This window comes from Varroa destructor, unplaced genomic scaffold (assembly GCF_002443255.2).
Source record: "Varroa destructor unplaced genomic scaffold, Vdes_3.0 BEIS01000002.1, whole genome shotgun sequence".
Classification (NCBI taxonomy): Eukaryota; Metazoa; Arthropoda; class Arachnida; order Mesostigmata; family Varroidae; genus Varroa; species Varroa destructor.
In genome coordinates this window covers 52426360-52449789 of record NW_019211455.1, presented here as the reverse complement: position 1 = coordinate 52449789, position 23430 = coordinate 52426360, and the positions used below count along the sequence as shown (strand labels likewise).

Sequence of the window (23430 nt, the reverse complement as noted above, 5' to 3'; positions counted from 1 at the left end):
CTGAGTTCTTTGTTACCAAAAAAAAGTCAACGTATTAAGTTGTATACTGAGAGTGTTGATTAAATAGCTGTATTTTTACCACAGTAAATTCCAGTCAACCGACAGCTGATTTGAACTGAATGGATAGATGGAATCCTTAAAAATTCTGTTAATTTGAGCGTCGCTGTTGTGTCTGTATGCATTTCTATACGTCGGCTGAAAATATCAGACGAACGCCGACATAAACAAGAAAAATTAGATTATTTATCGATATGTGACTATGCGGTTATGGTGAGGTATTTTGAGTTAATTGATGCAATTGAATCGATGCTTTTTTTCGATTAAAGGTGACTTGACCATGAGTCACGTACGGTGCGGGGTTAACGATACACAAAACAGTGTTTGCAATTACTTGTTTTTGTTAAACATCACCTCTCTTACCTCAGGAAAGCAGCGGTGGGGCGCACATTAAGTCGACTGTCTCTCGGGGATTATTTCCACGAAACAGATAGTAGATACGGGACAGAAATGCACACTTTTTCGCACGCCGGCTTACACACGAGCACATGCACACACAATATTCTCAAGAACACTCATAAACTGTTAGACCTGCTTTAGCTCTCGTTGACCTTTTGATTTTATCGACCTGTTTGTTGAACTTGTTGTTAACCAAATATGGCCTTCACCGCCAGCAACTTAATCAGTGCGACATGTCCACTTTCTACCGCTTCAGTGAGCGGCGACACGATGACCGTCGGTACTTAAGTTGTTGCCGTTGGTTCCGTCGTTGCTGTTATCCAGACCATCGGCGGCAGTCACAGTAAATTTACGTCACCCATATAGATTCCTTCGTTATATTTCTATTATTTTTACTATTACGACACGTTGAATTGTAAGCTACGAACTCGATTAGCAACGAAAAGACTGGCAATTAGCAAAAGACAACATCGTTCAAAATGTCATAGCCATGGAGTTCACGTCCAAGTAGCAGCAGTAACAGCAAAATCCCGTTTCAGCTGCTGCTGCTGCTGATTGTATTGCTAACAGTGACAAACAGGCCAACGGATGGCGACCAGAGAGACAACCAAAGTTTAGTAAAGAAATAATCGTGCCGGTAACACGATCAACGGACAACCATTGGTCTGATGGTCCACCGTCGGTACCACTGAACTGAGCAATCGCCACTAGTCGCGAACGCAACGAAAAGAGCAGTCAGTCAAGTCACGCTATTCCTTGTACAATCCAACAGGGGTATACAATGAACACAGGACCTACATTAGTACGACGACCACAGTCGAGAGTTCTGCTACCCGGGAGGGCAAGCAGGCAGGCAGGCAGGCAGGCCGACAGACAGACGGATGCACAGACGTCTAGCCGCCAGCAATCGCTGGCCGGGGCAGGCAGGCAGGCAGGCTCTGCGAGAGCTACTAGTGCCACAGCTCACTCACCACTACTCACTGTTCGATACAGCTGCTGCAGCTGCTGCTTCTATTAGAAGAGACACATAGACAAACACGTTAGGCAGGCGTTTTGTTCTTTTGAGCTGGCTGCTTATAGGCAGTTCATGCACCGCAGGTCGACGACTGGCCCAAAAACCAGCAGCAGCAGCAGCAGCAGCGAGGGCACAGCACAGAACAGCATAGACAAATCGGCCAGATAAATACAGATACAGCACAACTTCGATATGCGAATCACTTCTCTTTTCAGCTGCAACTTGCGGCTGTATAGAGCCGCCGGACCGATTAGCAACAACACGTCTCTCTGACAGTTCGGGGTGTAGGAAAGAGATGGATGGAGAAGCGGTGACCGTGATGCGCGGCAAAATTCAAACTGCTTTGGTGAGGTGATTAGCTGTCCGGACTAGGCCCTATGTCGTTCTTAAGTGTAGAATTGTTGGAAAACGACCGATTTCTCATAAGAGAAACAGATAACGAACTACGAGATAAGGAGAGATAATGAGAAATCGACTTTAGACAAATTCAGTTGCATGCTGAAGTGGGCAGTGGCATCGAATATCACGGGGTAGAGCTTTGAGGGCTCCCGCAAGACACAATAAATCTCGGTAAATAAAAAGAGCCAAACTAATGCATTAGAATGCAACAATAAGAAATCGCTTAGCTGTATGTCAGTTTCAATTCGATGACAAATAACACCAATTTACATTCTGTTTAATTCATCGTTTTTGGCACAAATGTTCAAACTGCTATAGAGAAGCCGGCCTGAATATAATTAGATGTTGTTGGATGGGATACTAAGCGTAGTATGTTTATACGGCAAGATACGATTAATGAATGTATATCAAACAGATTGTACGGTAACTTACATAAACTCATTTCAGCCGAACAATGCTTCACATATGTGCATCTGTCTGATGATTTTCATGTCGGAGAGAAGTAGACGCAGTTGGTAATCTGTAGGCTGATGATAAATACGCTGAGAACAAAGGAGCAAAAAGATCTGTAAAGCTGTGGGAAATATTCCATGTAAAATACCCGTCTGGTGTTAAGAAGGTTCGACTTAATTTTCTCGACTACATAAAGCTATGTCGACTGGCTTGTTTATTTTTCTGGGTTAGAAGCCCCTTAAGCAAACCGTTATGAGGAACTTTGGGGTGCAAAGATGAAAGTAAAAATGTATGACAAAAATAACTGTGAAATCAATATAATATAATATACTATGAAAGGACAGTGTATCATTAATGCGCTTTATCATGAATAATTTTCTCGTTAATTTCAAAATCGACCGAAATGGGACCTTTATTTTACCTTTTATTTTACCGGTCTATTTAAAAAAAAAACGTTTGTGCAAGTACAATGTTGTTAAGTCTCTCTTTTTGATTTCGGTTGAATTATAGACGCGATGAAGCATACATAAGGTGAGCTCTTTCTCGGATCGAAGCCGGTATTTACTTGGTTAATGTCATATATGATAGGGAAACATTTCAAGAACTGCGAGTTCAAATATTGTCATTAATCGTAGGTGAGCTAACAGCGGTCTACGAGCAATAGGCCGCAATATTCGTAAAAATATCGATGACCGAAATGATACTCTAAAACCTCTTCTTTTATTAGGTGGCAGGCAATGCAAGGCTCAATATTCTCTGATCGAACTCAACTATCGAGTTAGCAGTTTAAAAGCAAAAACCTATTTTGAACCAGAGCTTTTAATAAACAAGTGGCCGTGAGCGCAACAGGACATTATTTAATTTTCATGGAAAATAAATTGATGGTTGTGCACTCACTGCTGTACATCTCAAATCATCCTAGAACCCTAAGTTGCCCTGTTAACGTAGAGGATAGCACATTTACATAATGTAAGTACACATTCTCAAGTCTACCACCTGTGCATTACCAACGCACAGGTGTTAGATTTGTACGTAGACATGTGTAAAATGGTACAGGTATTTTGATTTTGTGCCTATACGATGACTCATCGACACACCTACGCTAGCTCTTTTTATTTTGGACGGATAGGCGTTTGCTTCCAACTAGTTTAAAATAGACGTCCGATTCAACCTTACAAAGAACAACCGGCCATTGTAAATGTTAAGCGTGGATATTTACGCTTTCTGTCAGTTTAGGCCAATAGTGTGAGTATGATCCCGCTACCCGAAGTCTACGTGCCAAATTCAACTCTCGCTAACAGCCTCAGAATGTTGATCATTGCTGAGATTTACAACATGAACGGTCTATAACGTTATAATAATCTATCATAGCTTTTAAAAGAGAAGTGGCTAATGTATCAGATCGCACATGGTAGAAACTCCTCGTAGGGAAGCTCGTCCTCTGTAATATCGGGCGTGCTCAATACATTCTGCGAAGCCGATCCTCGTCTAGAAGGTTGTAGATGCATCATAAAAATAACAAGATATAAATGAATTAATGTTGCCAATTTTACGCGGTCTGAAATCACTTTTCATGTTCGTGCACGTGATAAGACGGAAAGGGATTCTTTGCAAATTACATATATGTACAATTGTTTTTTTTGATAGCACCAAATTTTTATTCCATTCCGAAATGGAAAATATTGTTATCCTCTCCTTAGGGTAATTTCGCTTCTAGTCAACTCTATACAGATGATACAATTATATGTATGAAACCGAATGTTTCCATTGTTTTGCACTGATGCCTGATAAACTGAATTAAGGGAAATTTTCCGTTGTCCAATTAATGTTTGTGATAGGCTTTTCCGCCTCGCCTGCGACGTCTTTCCCATAATTTTTTCCCCTGTAGCGCCTTTTTTTCTTCTAGTTCTTAAAGTTCTGTGTTTAATTCACAGTAATTGATTTCGGCCTCGATTTATTCTTCCATTCTATTCGGGATTAAACTTTAATTAAATAAAGCTGAAGCTGATCCTTCCCTTGGAAATCTGATCTCCTGATTCGTTTTCGCTGTGTCTGGCGTTTGGAGCTCCATAACTATAATTACTTTTATTAACTTACTTGAACTAGTTTACGTTCATCCCGATCGTGCAGTCTCCCATGTTACAATAATAGTTGCGTTATTCATTAATGAAACTGCTTCATTAAATCTTCTCACTACCTTCATTGGTTAACATCGTTCGGAGCTCTTTTCTGCTGTGAGTCGACATGATAGCGCAGTGCGTACTATGAGTGCTTGCGAAGCTTTGCAACACGTGGTGGCCTGGGTACCTGCTTTATTTCGAACTGGAAGCTAACTGCTTGAACTAATACCTAACGACTTAGGTATAAAACGTAAAACGCAGAGGAAATTTTCTGCCGCTGTGATTCAATGAGGCTGCACACGATACAGTTCAGCTGTCAGTTAACGTTCAGCAGATAACAAAAGGGTAATGTATTATTACGAGTTTGTCATGCATATATGTGCTTTGCATAGACAAATAAAAATTGTCCAACAAAATGGCGTTGGTGGCAATAATATGGGCTCATATAAAAATATCATATAATGCAGTTAAAAACGGTTTGCTGCTATATAGCTTATGATTTGTTATTGACTAGGTTCTTTTTTGTGTTTATTCGAATTGACTCCTCACCTTTGTTGTATTTTCCTATATTTTTTATAGGATCATTTGTTTTCTCCTATTTCTATAACTTCACGTTTATTTGCTATACTACCGTACTGAAACATTCCGATTTTACGGAAGCTGTCTCTGGGAGCTACATGTTTCCGCCTAGTGTCATGCTTATTATTTCAATCTTTAATACAACATTTTGTTTTATCGTGTTTATTTCTGGTGATATCGATTTATGAGTTCCCGATCATACGTTTTTTCTTACTTTTTTTCTATTTATATCTTTTTATCTTACTTTTTTCTATTTCACTTCTCAGATACGCTGGCAGCTTAATCAGCTCATTCTCGTGACAGTTGTTATATCCTCGTTCTTTAATCTCGCTTTATGCTAGTCTTGCTGCATTATCTTTCTCCTAACTTACAAGCGTTCCTTCTTCGTTTGGAGCCTGATCATTTAATTCCTCATTTCTGTCTGAGTTTATACCTAACCAGATCGTTTACCTCCCGCCAGTAGTCTTTTCTGTTGTGGGCATTAGTTGCTGCTACTGCACGACAAACGCGACCAGCCTCAAAGAGTCTCCAATTATAAACGTTACTGAGTGTCTGTGAGCTTATGCGTTAAAGTCGATGCTAGAGGTGGCGCGTTTCCCACTTTGTACTGTAGAGATTGAAACGATCTTGCTCTTTACTACCTAACAAGCTAGCGCTCTCGATTTTCTTCTCCTAAAAATCAGGGGTTTTGATTTTTCGTCGATGGGGGAAACCACTGTAAACTATCGAGATCACTGAAAAGAAAGTTTTGGTCAACGTGTCAAATTACCTTTTTCCTCTTAGTTCAACATTTGACCAGGGTTTATGACAGCCTGAGTACCAAAGAAAAACTGACACCGGAATCCCTTGGCTTTTATTTCAGTTGACTCCAGCCACTCGTGTTTTCAGGCTCTCCCGAGTTTCAACAAATGGGACCTTGAACTTTTAAATATAGCTTTTGACTGTATGTCCAAGTTTTCGCTAATTGCAGTATCGTCATATGTGCGTATTACCCCGCGTATTCCTCTATGCACCTACTTAGATTACCGAGTCCTTCCGAGTTTTCGTTCTTAGCGTCATTCGTTGGTTGAACCATTCCATTTAGCGTTGAATGTCATATCTTGCACTTCATTTCTGTGTAATCATAGCATAGATTTCGCGCATGTTTCGGGTCGCTGTTCCGAACAAATGTAATTTTTAGCCCGGACTTCCGGACAGGCGTTTCACGGCGCGAAATTTCGAAAACAAAGTTAACTGCACTAGTCGAACTTTTCTCGTGATTACCATTAATATTATAAAATGAGCCTAGGTTCTCATTTCAGAGTCATATGTGTCATATAATAAGCATTATAAGCATTTCATAAGTTCTTAACCTTAGTCACTGTACTAATGTACTGTTCAGAAACGCCCGATACACCTCTCTTACCTCTATACACCATAATTAGTATTGATCAATATAGCTGAACATGCCGAGTCTGCACTATGTGGATTTAGCGTGATATAAACAATGACTTGCTATTTGTGCCTGATATAACTATCAGTTCTAATAAGCTTTTCGTTAGCAAATGCATCAGTGTGCTACGGATATAGTCACCCGAAATAACACACCAATTACATATTGAAATAGATTATAATTCCAAAATGCAATTTTTATAGTCGAGGTCTTGCATTAGGCCTGAATATCTGCAGCAGATACACGTTGAAAAAGCTTAGGAATCTAGCTTTTATTATACATTTCCGTCTCATCGCGACCTATTATAGTTTTTTAATCATATTAAAACTGAATGATAAATAGGCTTTAGGGTTTTAAGCAAAGTTAAAAGTATGGCGGAGGTGCTATAAGGGTAAGGCGCAAATAGTAGGAGGTATAAAAAATACAAAGTATTGAATGTACTAAGTAGGTAGCAAAGTATTGTAAAAATATTTTATAAATAAATAAATTACCTTAAATAACAAGGAACAAGAAGAAGTTCGAAACAATTCAAACCTTGACGAATTTCTGGATGAGTAGATGAGCATTCCATATTTAAAGGGGAATGATACACGTTGTTATCTATTTCAAAAATAATTCAGAATTTTTTTTTCATCAATATACGTATATTCTTAGCATTCGCCATAGGTGTGGGGTTTGTTGACTTGAATTTAGTTGGAGAGATTTTTTAAATTATGATATTCATCTTCTCATAAAAAAATACGATTTGCTTGTTTAGTTATTCGCAGTTTATAAAAAGTGCGGCAAAACATTTTTTATAAAATTAATTATGATACGTCTTGTAGTCGAATATTTATTGCTAATCTACTTATCGTATCTTTGGAAGTGAAGTTCTTGCGTAAACATTTTGAATGATATACATTATAATAGTGTGGATCGAAACCATAGAAAAGGATTTGGGTTTTTAATTAAATTTAAATTAGGTGAAGAGTTTGTTATTAGGGAACTGTTGCAATTAAACGTCAAGCTAGTTTTCTTGAGCTACTCTTCAGGCATATCTCAATTTCTGTAAGCGATTGCAATAATGAAGGCCAGGATTTTCGCCGTATCAAAAGATGAATTCGAATAGCCTTGTTCCCGATGGAAATACCGTATTCGTTCAAGAGGGATAGCTAGATCTTTTACTGGATATTGTACAGCAATTCCGTGAACTTCTTAGCTATTTTTTTAATAAGTTAATCGGGTGAAACCTTAGGGCGCTGCCTGGCATCAACTGCAATACATAAAGCCATTTTGCAAGGCCAACAAAGCTCCCCCGCTATCCAAAGCCTATGTCAGAGAATTTGTAACAAATTTTCTGTCCATTAGAAAACTACATCTTTGAATTTAAAATATAAAACTGGAACGGAGACGGCCAGCCACTATTACCAACGTAGTTGTTAAAGGTATGGTCAATGGCTATAGTCTAATGGCTATTATTTAAGCTCTATATCAGGAAGCCGTGCTACTCAATTCGAGTTAGTACACCGATAAGTTAAAAACTTTGAGTTAAACATAACATGCTGCGAATTAGCCCCTCGGCGAAAGGTAATTTATCCAGACAAGCGATCGCTAAAGTAAAAAAAATGCCGTTGCGCTGCTTTCTAATGGCGCAGCCTCTACACTTGCCCAATTACACTAACGTTAAAGTATATCAAATCAGCTTCTTAAACAACGAAATAACGGAACTTTCAATTGCATATAGACTTTCCCTTATAACTTCTGTAAGTTTTGACTGTATGAGGATATATAAAAAAAAAAAAAAAAAAAAAAGAAACCAATGAGAATCCCTAACATTGAGCGAATGATTGAATTGATAATATAAACAACATTTCATCATATACAGTACCGAGATTAACATACTATTGAGGTCATGCAGTTCATAATTGCGGCAGATGAAGATTACAGGAGCTCCTTTACGTAAAATAATGTCAAAACACCAAACTGGAGTACGTCAACAACGCGTCCAGGAAGCAGATCTCGGAACCCAGGTAAAAGTATGCAAAATAGAAGGAAACCTACATCGAATCCTTCGAATGTCAGGAAATCACCCATATAACTCAGCCGTCACTTAACCTAACATCAACTTGTCATCATCCCAACGAAACAGTTGCTGATACCATTATCCCAATCTACCCGACATTAGGCTGTTAACTCTGGCTAGGTTCTAAATCTCATAGCAGTTAGTCCTTGCAGGTTTTGTATTTTATTATATGATGAAACGGACCTTGCTTTTAGATTTTCGAAAAATAGGTATATGTTACGAGATTAGCCTGTCTAACGAAGGTTGATCGTCGAAAAATCAGGTGAGTTAGACGCTGTGACAGAATGATCTCATCCGGTTCTAGTTAGTGTATAGAGAAAGCAGATGACTGTAATTGCAATAGTGGTATCAATCATGGTCGTCGTGTATCGCATGAGTGCGTACATCCTTTGATAAAATTAGGGTGCATTAGATTTGAACTGAAAGATACGGACGACCATAATTGAAAAACAGGTATGCGTCTTTCGTGACTAAATTTTATAGCAGATTACTTGTTTGTATAAACATCAAAAAACGCTTTACTCTGCAAAGGCGAAAAAATTCAATCAGAGTGAGCCATATTTTTCAGATGTGGATTGTCAATCTGCAAGCGTAAATTTTAAACTTCTTAATTTTCCCTCCTGTTCAGTCTAATAACGTTTGCGTTTAAAGGATCTAGCATGATCCGAATATGAGTTCATCTTCTATACAGACCATTAGAATTTCCAGGCTTTATTAGCATGATGGAAAATTATTGAGCTCCAATTAGGCTATCGAATACGCCCAGCAATAGCTCGACAGGGTTGTTGAGACGGACTCATTTTTTTTAATTATTTTTTTTACAATTTCTTTTTACTTTATTTATTTACATTTAAAAATTTTTCTTATATTTTTTTTACAAATCAGCTAGTACTTCAGTGGTCCAGCTGTTCTCACAATTGAAGTCTTTACGCGTGGAACGCGTTGCTTTTAACCTTTATAGGATACCAAAGCCGTATATGTATTATTTGATCTCATTCTGGCTGAATGCAACAACTTCAGGGCAAGTTTTTTCATTTTTCGTTGATATATTTTTATTCATTTCGATAAACCCTTCAAATAGACACACCGATCCAGGTTATGTAGCGTACCACAAATTCACTTCGGGCGTCTACGTGGTTTATTCCTGCTATGAAAATTTTTTTCATTCTTTATTTCTATATATATACATATATATATGTATTATATATATTTTTAACTGATTTTTACTTCACGATAAAAACAATATTTTGTGTGATTCTACCCGGTTCTATAGAAGAAAATCGTACCTTTTCACGGCTCGTCGTAACTTGCAGTTTCATAAATTACCTCGTAATTTAAGCCTGCGTCCACAACAATATGTTCACGCAACTTCAAGCAATTTGTATATAGTGAAATATAAGAGGCGATTTTTCATCGTCAAAAAAGAGTATGGACAGAATTCCATAGATTTATGATATTATAATACAATTATTCTATAGAAAGGGGCTATCTGCAGTTGAACACAATGCCCGGCATACGAAGTGGGTAGAGAGTTACGATCCGTCGACAAACAAAATCAGCGACCCAGTAAGTGCCACAGTAATTCTGTGAGAAACAATAATGAAGTGACGTATTAAGATTTGAAACAAAAATTGCATTATCTTACGCATAAAGACTAGTGTTTGTTGAAATTCTAACTCCTAACTTGAAATTTATAGGTATTACTTCTGTATAAGTGCTATAAAATAAGGTTTACAACACCAGTTCAGGTAGGATTATGTAAACTCGAGACTCAATCAAGTCTGGCACAGGTGTACAATATTTAACACATCGATATGCTAAGCTTTAACAAATCGGTGATCCTCTATCATTGAGCGAATGACTTGAATTCATAGTTCAGTCATTTTCTTGTAGTTTTTAGTGTCGCGACATAGGCTTTACAAGGCAAAACTTTACATATGGCGAACTTATGATTGATACACTTTCAACTTAGTTTGGCAACGACTGTATTGCTGTTATAGACACACAGACGCGGAGTCCGTCCGTCCTCGAAATCGACCTAGAGGACGAGTTCCACCATCAATTGGCGTGGTGCAGGCACCGTCACTCAACTAAAAAAGCTGCGTTTCAAGCTAAGCGTTTTCAGCCGTCAGCGCCACTGAATGTAACGCGCTCGAACGAAGACGTCACATAGTCGAGCTTTTGGAAAAGAATCTAGTCGACCGTACTATGGTTGCGGCAGGAGTCAAATGACGCTTGCGCGTAATTACGTAAGACCCAACGGTGGCATTAACACTAGACAGCTACTGGTACGGGGGCCCCGGATGCCAGTATCAATACAGGCCGAATTATATAGGTGCGACAATGCGCGGCTACTTGACGACCCCGTAAAACAATGAGCCAACGTTAAATCAACCAGTTGTATCGAAAATCAACGTTGCCATGCCGGCTGTTAACTGCGAAAAGGGTTTTGCATCGTAAAGAACCCCTAAGGAGGACGCTGGAATAGAGGAAGCTACGTGAATATGGCGCGGAACGCCAGCAACAAATGCAGAACTGCTAGTATGGTTTTGTATTTGTTAGTTAAAAAGTAACTTATGTTTGAGCCGTGTGCGTCGAAGATAAAGGCGTCGGTTCAATTAGACAAATAGAAAAGGCCTTGCTAGGTACAAATAATGATAATCACTAAATCCGATTATAAGAACGTTAGAGTACCACAAATTATTGAATTGTTTGTCCCTTATTTTTCTACAAATCGAAATAGACACTCACTATGCAAGTGATAAAATAAAGCTTTTAAAAACTCTTCTGAAAATGCATATAGGCCGGAGCTATTAATGCAGATGCGACGACCGTATATATTTTACCCTGCCGAAAATCCCTAGTGCTTATATTCAAGCCAAAGGATTATTTCTGGAAGTCAATATGCAAGATATTTTTAGTAATCTTGGGTACAGGGAAGCGGGAAAACTCGTTCATAACGCTATCGTACAAATCTATACACAATATATAAGTTACGTAAATTCCAACTCTGCATTTCTTCGGTCTTTAATTAAACTGATTAGAAACTATTTCTGTACGGGTCTTCAGTATGTGTAGGGTGATAAAAATCAGTTGTATAACTTTCTTATTGATCTTATTTTATTATAACTGGAAATCCACAAGCACATATAATAGTGGTGCTAGTCTATGGATTTGGCAGATTTTGCTGAGATGTGTGTAGAAAATGGACGACCAGGCAATACGATCATTGATATAACTTACTTTGTGGAAGATGGATCAAGTGCTTTTCCAATGTCCTGCAATGACGATTTATGGTAAGCCGTCAACAGTTACAGAAAGAACGCAGCCTTCGATTATGTTGGGTATCTTCGGTTTTATATAATAGCATAACATTCCCCATCGAGCGGAAGCCGAGGGATTGTACCTCACGAGAAACCGTCTCTGTAATAGCATAATTTCTCAGTAGGACGGCACGTTCGAATAGATCAACGTCGAAAGTAAAGCTTCAGACGTTATTGAGGAGCTAATCATGCGTAGGGCTACCATTATACGTGTACCATGTAGTGCTCTTGGGTTGAAGTAACGTGTAATGAACTGACTGGATTTACCAATACGCTATGCATAGTGTGTTGTTGTGATATGTGTGAACATGGCTACTTTAAGATCAGATTTATCTAAAATGCTAAATAGTGCTCCGTAGAGAACGCACGAACTTGGACTATATCCAAATCTAGAATTATAATTTCTTATTTGATTCGATCGGTAACGATTTACAGTTCTTCTTCTTTAATTCGAGCCGTCACTTCCCTTTAGTCATTATACTGTTCGTCTGCAATATAGAATTCATCTGCACGAAAATGTGGCGCCTTACGACGGAAACAACTAATTAAAATAACAATAGTAAGGTCAAATTTGACGGTTAAGATACAACTGGCAAATAATACTTAGTTTCCTATATATAACCTTTTGCTCTATGTGAAAGAAATTACAATGAATAGAACACAATTGCTTCTTTATGTGATGTTTGCTAAACGTTGAGAAAACTATTAGGCCGTCCAAAGAGCAAAGGTCATATCGTGTTTTACCGTGAATGAGTATCATCTTAACTGTCGTGAAGTAAATTTAGAAATGTTCGATCATGATGAACGCTTGCTTACATACAGATGAATTTATAGAACCGGAGAAGCCAATGAAAACTTTGTTTGTAGATTACCAATGGAAAGTCTATAGCAGATTCAATATAACCTATAAAATTGTGTTACGCCTGGCTAGGCCACCAGGTTGCGGAACCGCGCAAAGTTTCGACATAGGAGTATTATATTATCGAATCGAGGTATAAAATCTACTTCTGACTGCTTAGGATATTCGATAGACAAAAAAATCACTAGTATTTCACTAAAGATCACTTTTTATCTCAAAGGGGAAAGTATTTAGGCACAATCGTACCACACTGGCCTACCGCAGTACCTGTCTCTAGTGTTCCTACTACTTTTAAGTCTCTGACTCATATAAAACTAATAAGAAACAAAAATTTCATCTGATCACAATAGTAATTTCCCAATGTCAAGGTCTCCTAAATAGTGGAACCTCAATGCTATCTACTCTGATTTCACATTGGCAGAAGTACTGCACATGAAGGGTGCAGACGATTCAAGGATAGATTAAAGTACTGAAAACCAGCAAGTAAAGAAACTGGTCAGATGTTAGAACCCGAAAGACAAACACGCATTTCTGCTATCGAAGAGTCTTTTTCACAAAAGCAGAACTCGCAATTTTAAGACTCTGCTAGTGAAAATTGCAACGTATAATGATAATCAAAATATTGAAAGGATTTGCTATTATGAAATACTTACCGACGATTCAACAAAAGTGCCGTACGCTATAGGGTTCCTTATAGGATTCATGGACCGTTGATACGGAAATCTAAGGCATGCGGCCTGGTTGGCGATGAGGCCGAATCTCATCCACGCGCCTCAGTTACCTTTTAGGTTAACGACGCCTTTCTTTAACCCGTTTATTCTCCAGAACTAATGCTGTGTGACTACAGGGCTTTCCATGCGTTAACAAAAACAGCTGGTGAATAAACACATCCTACTATCTCAAAAAGCCACAGGGAAATCACATACGTGAGTGGGAAACCAAATGACGGGTATATAGTTACCCGCAAGCTACCAAAACGTTGGAACAAGTGTGTAGAGCACACTAAGGAATTATAATTCTGGCCTAGTTAGCTAACGAGTTCACGCGGGATTTTCGTACAATGTCTTGGCAATATTCAACGCAGTAGTAACAAGTTCCTAGTACAAGTATATACCGTAGTGAAGGACGATTACGGTTAATTATATCGAGACTGCATGGGGCTGAAGTTCTACGTCGATTGTAATAGAAAGGTACTTCTACTCACCGTTGTCTCTACAAATGGCGAATTAGATGATGAATGGACGTGTATGAGTGAAGATTCGTCTTAATTTCCTTCTAATTAAATTGGAGAAAAACGAGAGTGAACACGCGGAATCCACCTGTGGCGAACATAATATACTGCTATTGACGGATTCAACCGGAGTATTGCTAGATCTAAAAGAAACAGCGGTTCGCGTAGCGCGGTACTGAAGTACAGTTGGAGCTCGAAATATATTAAGACTAATTGCTTGACCTTTACTACACATTATAATATAATATATCACTAGAACATGATTACACGTGAAAAAAACCAATGTTTCGTTGAAAACTTGTTTACTTCGATTGATATCGTATATATAAGCAAGCTAGATACGCTTTCGGCTTCTTAGCTCGAATCAAAAACCAAAAAAATAGAATTTGTCACATACTCATTTCTATCCCAGGTCGAATCCAGAAACCAATAATGATACACAAGCAACGCACTCGTAGACCACGCAATTTCGGGTTATACAAGTATTTCATTTATTGGCCAAAGTAGGAATAAGTTCACTCGGTTGATTGCTACTTCTTCTTAAAATGAAGTTTTGAGGGCATTTGCTTGTATTATTCTATGATTTCACCACGAATACAATCTGCATCGATGGCGAAACTTGGAAAGGTAGCCGGCGCTTTAGAAACTCCATCTAGTTGGTGTGTACCACAGACAGATGGGATCATGAAGCCCAGTCACGTCAGCAGTAACTATCGATCACTGCGCAAATGAAAGCGTTATAATAACCGTGGATTATCCTCTTTCAGGTAACGGCCGACAGGTATTCTGCTATTCAGTTCCCTTCCGTGGCTCCTTGAGGAAACAGCGTAAATAACGGGGGCGGCAAGAAATATGTACACAAAAGGTCCATCTCAGCAATATAAACGCATATTGAATTCAAATTTCTGCTCTAGGAGGGTAACCGTTGGTGTCGGCCACGAACGATTTGTAATCCAGCATTCGTATAGGATAGATTGTTAAGGCAACAATACGACCTGTTCCGTTACTCGTGACGCGGTGAACACAACAGCCATAAACGAGACAACACTGAGCAGTCTAATGAAATGATGACCCTTTTCCGTTTCTATTAGAAATATCAACAACAAGTTTCATCTACGGCCAGCGACCAAGGTAAAACAGCTCCTGCGGAAGTCACAAACGCAAGTAGAAGAAATGCTGTGTGTGTCTCGCTTTATCTTGTAATGCGCACGGGCCCGCGAACGTTCGATTTTCGCTTGCTCCAATTTACAGTTTTCACTTCTGTTATCTCAGTTTGTCTCGTATGCCAGCACGACCTGTGTGAATTTCTTCCTTGAAGTTTTTCATGCCCGCATCTCTGTCGTGAAGACGACCATCAGCAGAAATAAGAGCGAAGCTACGGCATCTATCTTCACGCGTAGATAGCGTGGTAAGCTGCGTAACGTAGCGGTAAACGCGTAAAGGAGAATAAAAAATATGAGCAAAAACGAGAACACCTGGCTAGCCAACCGCTGGCCAGTTTCTCTTAACGTAGGCAGTGAGAAAGGCGGACGATTAATGCGTGTACGATGAACTGCTATCATAACCAGACGTACGACGGTCAATTGATCGTTGAACCGGCACCCATCAATTTCTAACATTATTTTTATGAAGGTAATGGCATCGGGACTAATTGGGGGACGGGGTGATAATAATAGCTACGTGTCCGCGAATTCATCGGTGGTTCAGTGGCCAGATTTTTGCGAAAATTATGTATTTTTTTTCCGATGTTTTCTCGTCGTTCTTCTTTTTTCGCGTCACGGAGCTGTTTTGTACAAACCAGCTATTTTAGAAATACGTTACCCAAATACAGACTCTTTCCACCATTAAACCAGAGGGTTCGCTCGCCAGATCGGAGCTACCCGGTATAAACGGGGCCGCTTTGCTGGTGACTTGTCCCGCGTCAGGAGTGAATCCAGACCGCGTGAATCATAGCTACGGTGCGTTTCAACTTAGCTTAGCTGTGCACTTTGGATAACTCCATCTGGGCCTTAGAATAGGGTAAATCTTTAACTAGACGGAAGGTAGTGGAAGCTTTTAGTGAACGAATTTGTTCTTGCTTGAAAAAGGCTTTTTCATTGTTAAATTAGTTGCTGTTTTTTTCCGTTTGAGTTATTTGTAATTAGACCCGTATACTATTTCCTGGTAACAACAGGAGGTCTTTTCTTGCTGCTTTCCAGATGAAGTGGGTATTCCTTTTAGGCTTCGTGGCCTCTGCGAGGGCAGCCATTACGCAGGAGCAGATCTACGATGCTGAATTTCAACATTTCAAAGTAAGTTAATCTACCGCAGTTCCGCAAAATTACGCTATTGTAAGCTGGCTATTATAGCTAGAGATTTTGTTCGAGACTTATATTTCAATTTGCCTAATTTTCTTTCCTCATTGGGTTATGTATATGTAGGTCCAACAAGCAATTTCGATGACAAATGCCTAAAACGAATGTCAATTAAAATCAACATTAAATAAAGTAAAAAAAAGAAACAATCCCATAACAAGCGGTCTATTCGAGCTTGAATACATAATATGGCAAGTTTGTCGTTTCCGCCAATGTGTAGAGCTTATAATACTCTATTTACTAGAGTAATGTTGACTTGTAAATTCAGTGGCGCTAGTACCGAATTGTAGCGCATACGCAGTATTAGCTAAATACTATTATTTATATATATTATATTTATTTAATTAGAATCAGCGGTGGCGTCAACAGAAAGCAATGATTGCGCGTGGGGTTTCCGATATGAACGTAGTTTAAACAAACGTTTGTGCGTAGATCTCAAAAGACCCTGCCATTTATAGTAAAGCTATGCTTAGCTGATAAACGGATTAACAGTTAACGGCGGCGAAAGTACACATTTTAGCGTACTTTCACAGACTAGGTCGATGCATCTTTTCGTCATCATGTTATCACTAATCTGTTGCTGTTGCCCGCAGGAACGATATGGAAAAACCTATGGAAGCAAGGCAGTTGAAGCGAAACGTAGAGAAATTTACATCGATAATTCGCGTATGATTGTGGCTCATAACGCTCGCTATGATCGGTCGGAGGTCAGCTACCGTCTAAAAATGAATCAATTTGGAGATATGGTATGTTTTATGATGCCCTATTAACGCGCATCTGAATGGAAAACTAGGGTCAATAACGCATATAGAGGGTATACTAAAAGCACTCAGGTAATTGAACGAGTCCTTTATCCTCTGATAAATGCAAGTTGCTGCGAGTACACTGACATTGCTGACGTTTTCCGTTACAATGCTACGTTCTCCGCCAAACGATATGACTATATATATATATAAATGCATCTGACAGTCAGACGATTGTGTCTGATGTCAAACAAACTGGATTGACTGACGCATCTTGTGGAGTCTTAACGGGGGTGAACTTTTGGACGGGCAAGACTTCCGTTAGCTAACTAGGCACAGTTGCAGCAGTCTTCTGTACATGATCTTCTTTCCAATTTGTATTATGTGTAATATATGAACTTGTATTTGATTTCAGCCACATGACGAATTTCTTGCTATGTTTGGCAGATACGTGCAAATCAATAATACGCATTTAGGATCGACATGGATCGAACCGAAGTTCGTCGAGATGCCTGACTCCGTAGACTGGCGCGAGAGGGGAGCCGTTACCCGCGTTAAAAATCAGGGGAGCTGCGGATCATCTTGGGCGTTTGCGGCCACTGGAGCCGTCGAGGGCCAAATGTTCCGAAAGACCGGCAAACTCATCTCGCTTTCGGAACAAAGCCTAATCGATTGCTCGAAACGGTACGGGAACTACGGCTGTGATGGTGGAAACATCGATGAGGCGTTCGAGACGATCAGAGAAACTCCCGGAATAGTCACCGAAGACAAGTACCCCTACCAGGCCAAGGAAAGTAGATGCCGTTTCAGGCCGCAATATAAAGGAGCCGATGTCACCGGCTATGTAAACATTCCGCCAGGAAACGAACACGCCCTTACTAAGGCCGTGGCCACTTACGGACCTATCGCCGTGTCGCTTGACATCGACGGTCACTTCAAATTCTACCAGGACGGTGTCTACAGTCCGACGGAATGCAGTTCGAAAAAGCTGAGTCACGCCATGCTTGTTGTCGGTTACGGTCAGACCGATGATCGACCAAGGATTAACTACTACATTGTAAAGAACTCTTGGGGCAAAACCTGGGGCAAGGAAGGCTACGTTTTCATAGCAAGGAACGCTAACAACAAGTGTGGCATTGCCTCTGAGGCATCGTTTCCCCTCATTTAGCCCAACAGCTCGTCTAGGTCAATATAAGGCTGGATTTTGTTTTTCATGCCAAGTTGAAAACGACCACGAAAGCAGACGAAATCGATCAATGGGGTAGACAACAAAAATATGTGGCGTTCAGTCTTGAAATAGATTGCCTAAGACGGCAGGCAAAGAAACTAGGAATTAATCAAGTTTAGAAATTTGTTATTTCTTTGAAATTGACTCACTCATTCGGGTGACATCTGTTTGCAGTACAACGCGTTCTCCGCAGATGTTGGAACTTCAATGTCAGAAATTTTGTATATAGCTATTTATTTGGCAGCATAATAATATGGAAAGGAGTGCGGTGACTGTAAACGAGATAATAAAAATGTATTTATTCATTAAGCCTGACCACCAGTCAATGTAGTTAGGATTACTCCATAGTCAAGGTACCTGCGACTGTAATAGTCAATATGTTGCACTGAGTTGCACGTGAGTATCTTTATATCATCTATATAAAATGTACTATTTACAATTAAGCATACAGACCTAATAATGCTCTTAGACATTACCTTAGACGGCTAGCTTTTGCCGGCCTAAGTAATGCATCTAGGCCTAGGTTCGATTATGGACCACAACGTGATTACATTGGCAGGCACATGCCATGTCATGAGGGTACACAATAATAATAAGTATAGTAATTTATTAACAAATTAGCAAGTATAATTGGTGCTAGAAAATATAAACCGTTAATTGGTAAAAAAAAAAAAAAGATTAAAAACTGTAACATTTTTTCTTCTATATGGGCGGTATCTTTGACACCTACATGTTCAGTAACAAGGTTTGACTGAAATTGCCGATTCAGACTCAACGACATGACGTGTATGTCGTGCGAATGTTTCGGCTGAAACGCATTCCGAGATAGGAGAATAACCAATACAAGGTCACTTGTATTCTGATTTCTGCTCCGGACGCCCCGATGCAGGCTAGCCTTTCATACGGACTTCAATATAATGATATATACAATTCGAAAACACCTAAGATGACGCTCTAAATTATAACTGGCTACGCCACATATATATATATATATATATATATATATATATATATATATATTTACGCCACCAACGTATTTATACTTTGATCAAAGGTGGTCTTCTATATCTCATCAGCTAATAGTGTATTGCAGCGCTTAAGAGAGCGATGCCTTACAAAAAGCGAGGATTAACTTAGCTGGTTGAGTTGCGACTTCGTGCACTTTCTTGCTAATGGTGTATTATTTTGATGCGAACTAAAAAAAACTCTAAATAGAAGAAGGGTCAGCTGAAGATTCTCAATGGCTTGGAAAATGGAGGTCTCTTAGACACAAAATATCGTATGACGAGACTGGTTCTCTGTATCAAATGTACAATGAGAGAACTGCGCGTCTCTTTTAAGGGTCCCGTTATGAGGCTTTTATAAAGACGTGTGCTATGCATTCAGACTTTTTGATTTTCGTATAGCCCGTATTCATGATATTTCCAGCTAAACACACTTTCTATGATTAGCCTTTTCAATGGCAGTACAGAATGATCTAAGAGATCCTGCACTAATAAAAACTGTTACTTTGCAAATATTAAAGATCTTTTGATACGTCACTGATGCGCACTTTGTTTTCTTCCGCACGGCTATGATTAATAATCCCGTATAGTAAGCCGGGGAGCGCGCAAGTGGTTTCATTTCAGGGCCAAAAGTCTCACTGTCATGCACCCGGGTACAACAGAATTTCACTCGTGACCTAGGCTCAACCAGGACTACAACCAAATGGTAATAGTGTCAGACTTATTCTAGACAACATAAAGCATTCATTGAAAGACTACTTTAGTAGTCTTTCAATCGTTTTTTCGAAATTTCGATGTCGCGAAATTAATGTAATATGCAAATTCCGACAACTAATTTAAGACAATTGCGGTTGTCTCATGACACGAGTTCGCCTAAAAGTGTTTTTTAGGGCTACAATATATATACTGTTTGCGAATTAGAGCTTTTCGTGCAAAACATTTCGGTAAAGACATACTGCATATAATAGAATTAATAAGTGAGTTTGTTTTTGTAGATGAGGAACGGACGCCCTGCAAAGAACAGCACTTTCGTGAATCTTTTGGTTTTAACGTGCCGGTACTTTCGTATTTACGTTGTCAGGTATGCGTTGCCGTGTATGATTTTCCTTTCATATGTAAAAATGACCAAAATAGGCATATATATTTCGAACGAGAGCTGGTTAATGCGAGGTCGAGGACTCGATAAAGGTATGAACCCAATTAACAGCCTTTGACTGATGGAGGAGTCTCTGAAAGATAAGGTCGCTTCGTTTTATCACTGTTACATTACTCATTCATTAGGGCTTGAATCGCTGTTGCATATCTACTTGTTGTAAATGCATCATTACCAACATTGCTCTGCAGGTGACGCACCCGGGTAGCACTTCGTCAAGGCTACTATCGATATCATCGACACACTCTTTCAACATTGTCAGAAGGACACCCGTTTGGAGACTTCGTAGGTTCATGAGGCCAAGTTTGCGCACCTTACGGCTGCCATGGCAGTGGCCAGTCAAACTCTAATATTAAAGTTGTAGGACATCTCAGGCCAACGGTTGGCTTGCGAATATTTACTTTATTTCTCACGATTCACACTTAAGCCGGTCGATTATTGAGCTTCCTTGATAGCTTGCTCAAATATTCGGAATATAAACTGACCAGATTAAACTCAATATGATGCATAAGGGATTGCTCACATAATGTTTCCGTATACAACGCGTTTGAAATGTAAATACCTCTTCCTATTTTTTTCGTTCGTTAAATAAAATATCGATGTTTTACTCAAAAGAGCATTTGCGCTGAACAGCAATTTCGATGGTTTTATCATGACTATCTTTTAGATATATAATACAATAAAAAAATTCTTGTACAAAATAAAAAATTTCGCAAATTAGTTACAGTACATTTAATCTTCTCTAATAGCTGTGCCTTAATTTTTTCATTCGGATCCTTGTTATTATAGTAGAATCCCAGCTTAGATGTGCAATACGTGTGGATGTTAAACAATTACTCAGTGAAAGCTAAACCCCTGAGAACTTTCTATTGCCAATACACCTTCCTAGCTTCTCTGTCGATATCAAGGCAGGAGACAAAGGCAGGCAAAAATAACCCTACACCGCTAAAACTGACTAGTTCGAACGTAAAAACGTTCGACCTCGGACTCCCTCTAACACGTGAAAGCGCCAACTTGTAACTCCAGCTGTTGCCGTTTTGTGTGAATCGTACGGTATTCGTTCGACGGTAGACAAAAGGTGTAATCTCTAGCAGATTGAAGGTTTCCTGGTTTGACCACGCTGACTGTGCACCACAGCCGACCGCTATCGAATTCTGCGTCTACACAATCGATCCTAGGAGATGACACATTATAGTAACATGGAAGTAGTCATGGATATGCTGTTAAGATAATACTATTTTAGATGAATCTATTCAACTCAGCATTGTACGTATACAAGAGTGTGTGCAATGGTTCGAAATTGTTCAGCAACTGTGTGTATTGTAATTACTGGTGAATCCTTGCTGGCGCTGAAGGATACTGGTAAATCGATAGCGAGCTTAGTGGTAAATGCAGCACGAACGCATCTGTCAGCCTGCGCTTGCCCGACTTTTTAAGGGATGCGTCCATACGGTGTTACTCATTACGGCAAATAATCGCTTAATTTAAAAAGCCTTCATTGAAAATTTTCCCCTGTTCATTTCATCAGTCTACAGAGCTGTTGTACAACGTTCATTACGATAAAACAACCATTTCGAAGTACATGATGTTCAAGCTACCAGTAGCTAGTTTCGCACCGTCTCTCTTATGCGGAACGCAATAAAATGCTCGATACGCAATAAAAGTATTTCAGATTTTTAAACAGACCAATATTGAAAACTTTTACCTTAGAGAATATTTGAAAATCAATTTAACTACAGACTACTCTTGCATGTGGCCGTTTTCTTTCAAGGACACTTACATCACCGATTATCGGGTTGTGAACGACCGAAACGCCAGTGCTGCTTTGTGCTACGTAATAGATTTGAGCCTGAAGCACCGACGATACGGCCTATGGACGCACAAATGGCAATCAGAACGATGAATCGTTTAATTTATTTATCCCTAACAAATTTATTACTAGTTAGCGCAGTAATTAACCTACTTCTAGAACTTATCATTCATCTACTGATCGTCTTGGGGCAAATTAAATTTTTATCTCGTAAAGTATTAGATTTCAAGCGAATTCAACTGTGTTTTTTTTTTTTAAATAAATTTCATCAATTGAAAATCATTAGAAAATTCGTCACGACAAACTGGGAGACTACGTAGATCATACGTGGATGTCCATCACCAGTCCTCATTGGACGCGATAGTTTCAGCGAAGAACGTTGCCACATATACTCGTCGTTGAGCAGTATAAAATGCAATGGTTTTCTTCGGGACCTCTGTTCTTAGGTTTTAAGGTCGGAGACTGCTTAATACCATTTACGCAGCCTGTTGTATATACCGTCGCTATAACAGAAAGATTATTAGAAATGGTCAATTTTGCAGCTAAAGGCGCCTTTCTTGAACGGCGTCACATAAAAAAAGAACAGCGAAGTTATAGCGCGCTCTGCTGTGTGTTTTATCTATTTATTAACATTCCCATTCCTATTTTTAAAATGCTTATGTACAAGGTATCTGATAACCACGAAAATAAACAAATAATAGTCGTACGTTCATATAGAACATCCATACCGTAATAACGCCATACTTCATTGACGCATGTAGGTACCAATTACCTACTTAAATAATCTCCCTTATAAAAATTAATGGTATCTCTATCCTAGAATATTTGCCCAGACATAGACCGCGAAACTGGGTTACTCGTGTTGAAATAAATAGCCAGAGTAAAGGTATAACGATGTCCTCAATACACTATAGAAAGCCATAGCTTCATCATAACAAATTTAAACATATATTGGTAATGTTGCCTCTCGATATCTGATCTCGCATATCAACCACCATATCGAAAGATGTCGAATAGCGACTCAACTATTATCACAGTTTATCCACAACACATAGGGCCACTTTCGAAGGACTGACTATTCCCTACCATTTTCCGGCCATTCGAAACCAAATACGAATTCGCTAAGATTTTTTTCGCGTCGTCAGCTGTCTGTCGGCGCGCCCAAAACTATTCTTTCTTCACTGTCTACTGGTTTCTTATCTGTAGAGA

At 39.2% G+C, this 23430-nt stretch overlaps 2 protein-coding genes and 1 long non-coding RNA gene across 9 annotated transcripts in view; 1 reads left to right on the top strand and 2 right to left on the bottom strand.

Moving 5' to 3' along the window:
• Positions 1-18563, top strand: part of LOC111245998 (cathepsin L-like peptidase) — a 24349-nt gene extending 5786 nt beyond the window's left edge. For 2 of the 5 annotated variants that reach the window (XM_022795138.2, XM_086980675.1), the window contains exons 2-4: positions 16128-16220; positions 16877-17029; positions 17442-18563. In XM_022795138.2, coding sequence (XP_022650873.1) covers positions 16128-16220; positions 16877-17029; positions 17442-18194 — 999 coding nt within the window. In that variant the 3' untranslated portion in view covers positions 18195-18563. Of the gene's footprint in view, positions 1-15540; positions 15562-15862; positions 15888-15915; positions 15949-16127; positions 16221-16876; positions 17030-17441 lie in introns of those variants that run through there. The other 3 variants (XM_022795139.2, XM_022795142.2, XM_022795140.2) reach the window with 3 other exon arrangements.
• The window catches only part of LOC111245995 (protein DOP1A), a 70618-nt gene that overhangs the window by 33835 nt on the left and 13353 nt on the right, over positions 1-23430 (bottom strand). Inside the window, exon 1 of one of the 3 annotated variants that reach the window (XM_086980658.1) lies at positions 421-2600. The exons of the other annotated variants lie outside the window; for them this stretch is intronic. The gene's annotated coding sequence lies outside the window, so the exon portion shown is untranslated. Of the gene's footprint in view, positions 1-420; positions 2601-23430 lie in introns of those variants that run through there. 3 annotated transcript variants of the gene reach the window in all.
• On the bottom strand, positions 3818-23430 carry LOC147757986 (uncharacterized). The gene is made up of 4 exons (XR_015321641.1): positions 22192-23430; positions 14327-21585; positions 13352-14017; positions 3818-11939 (listed from the first exon to the last, which is right to left on the bottom strand). It is a non-coding gene; the product is annotated as an uncharacterized LOC147757986 (long non-coding RNA).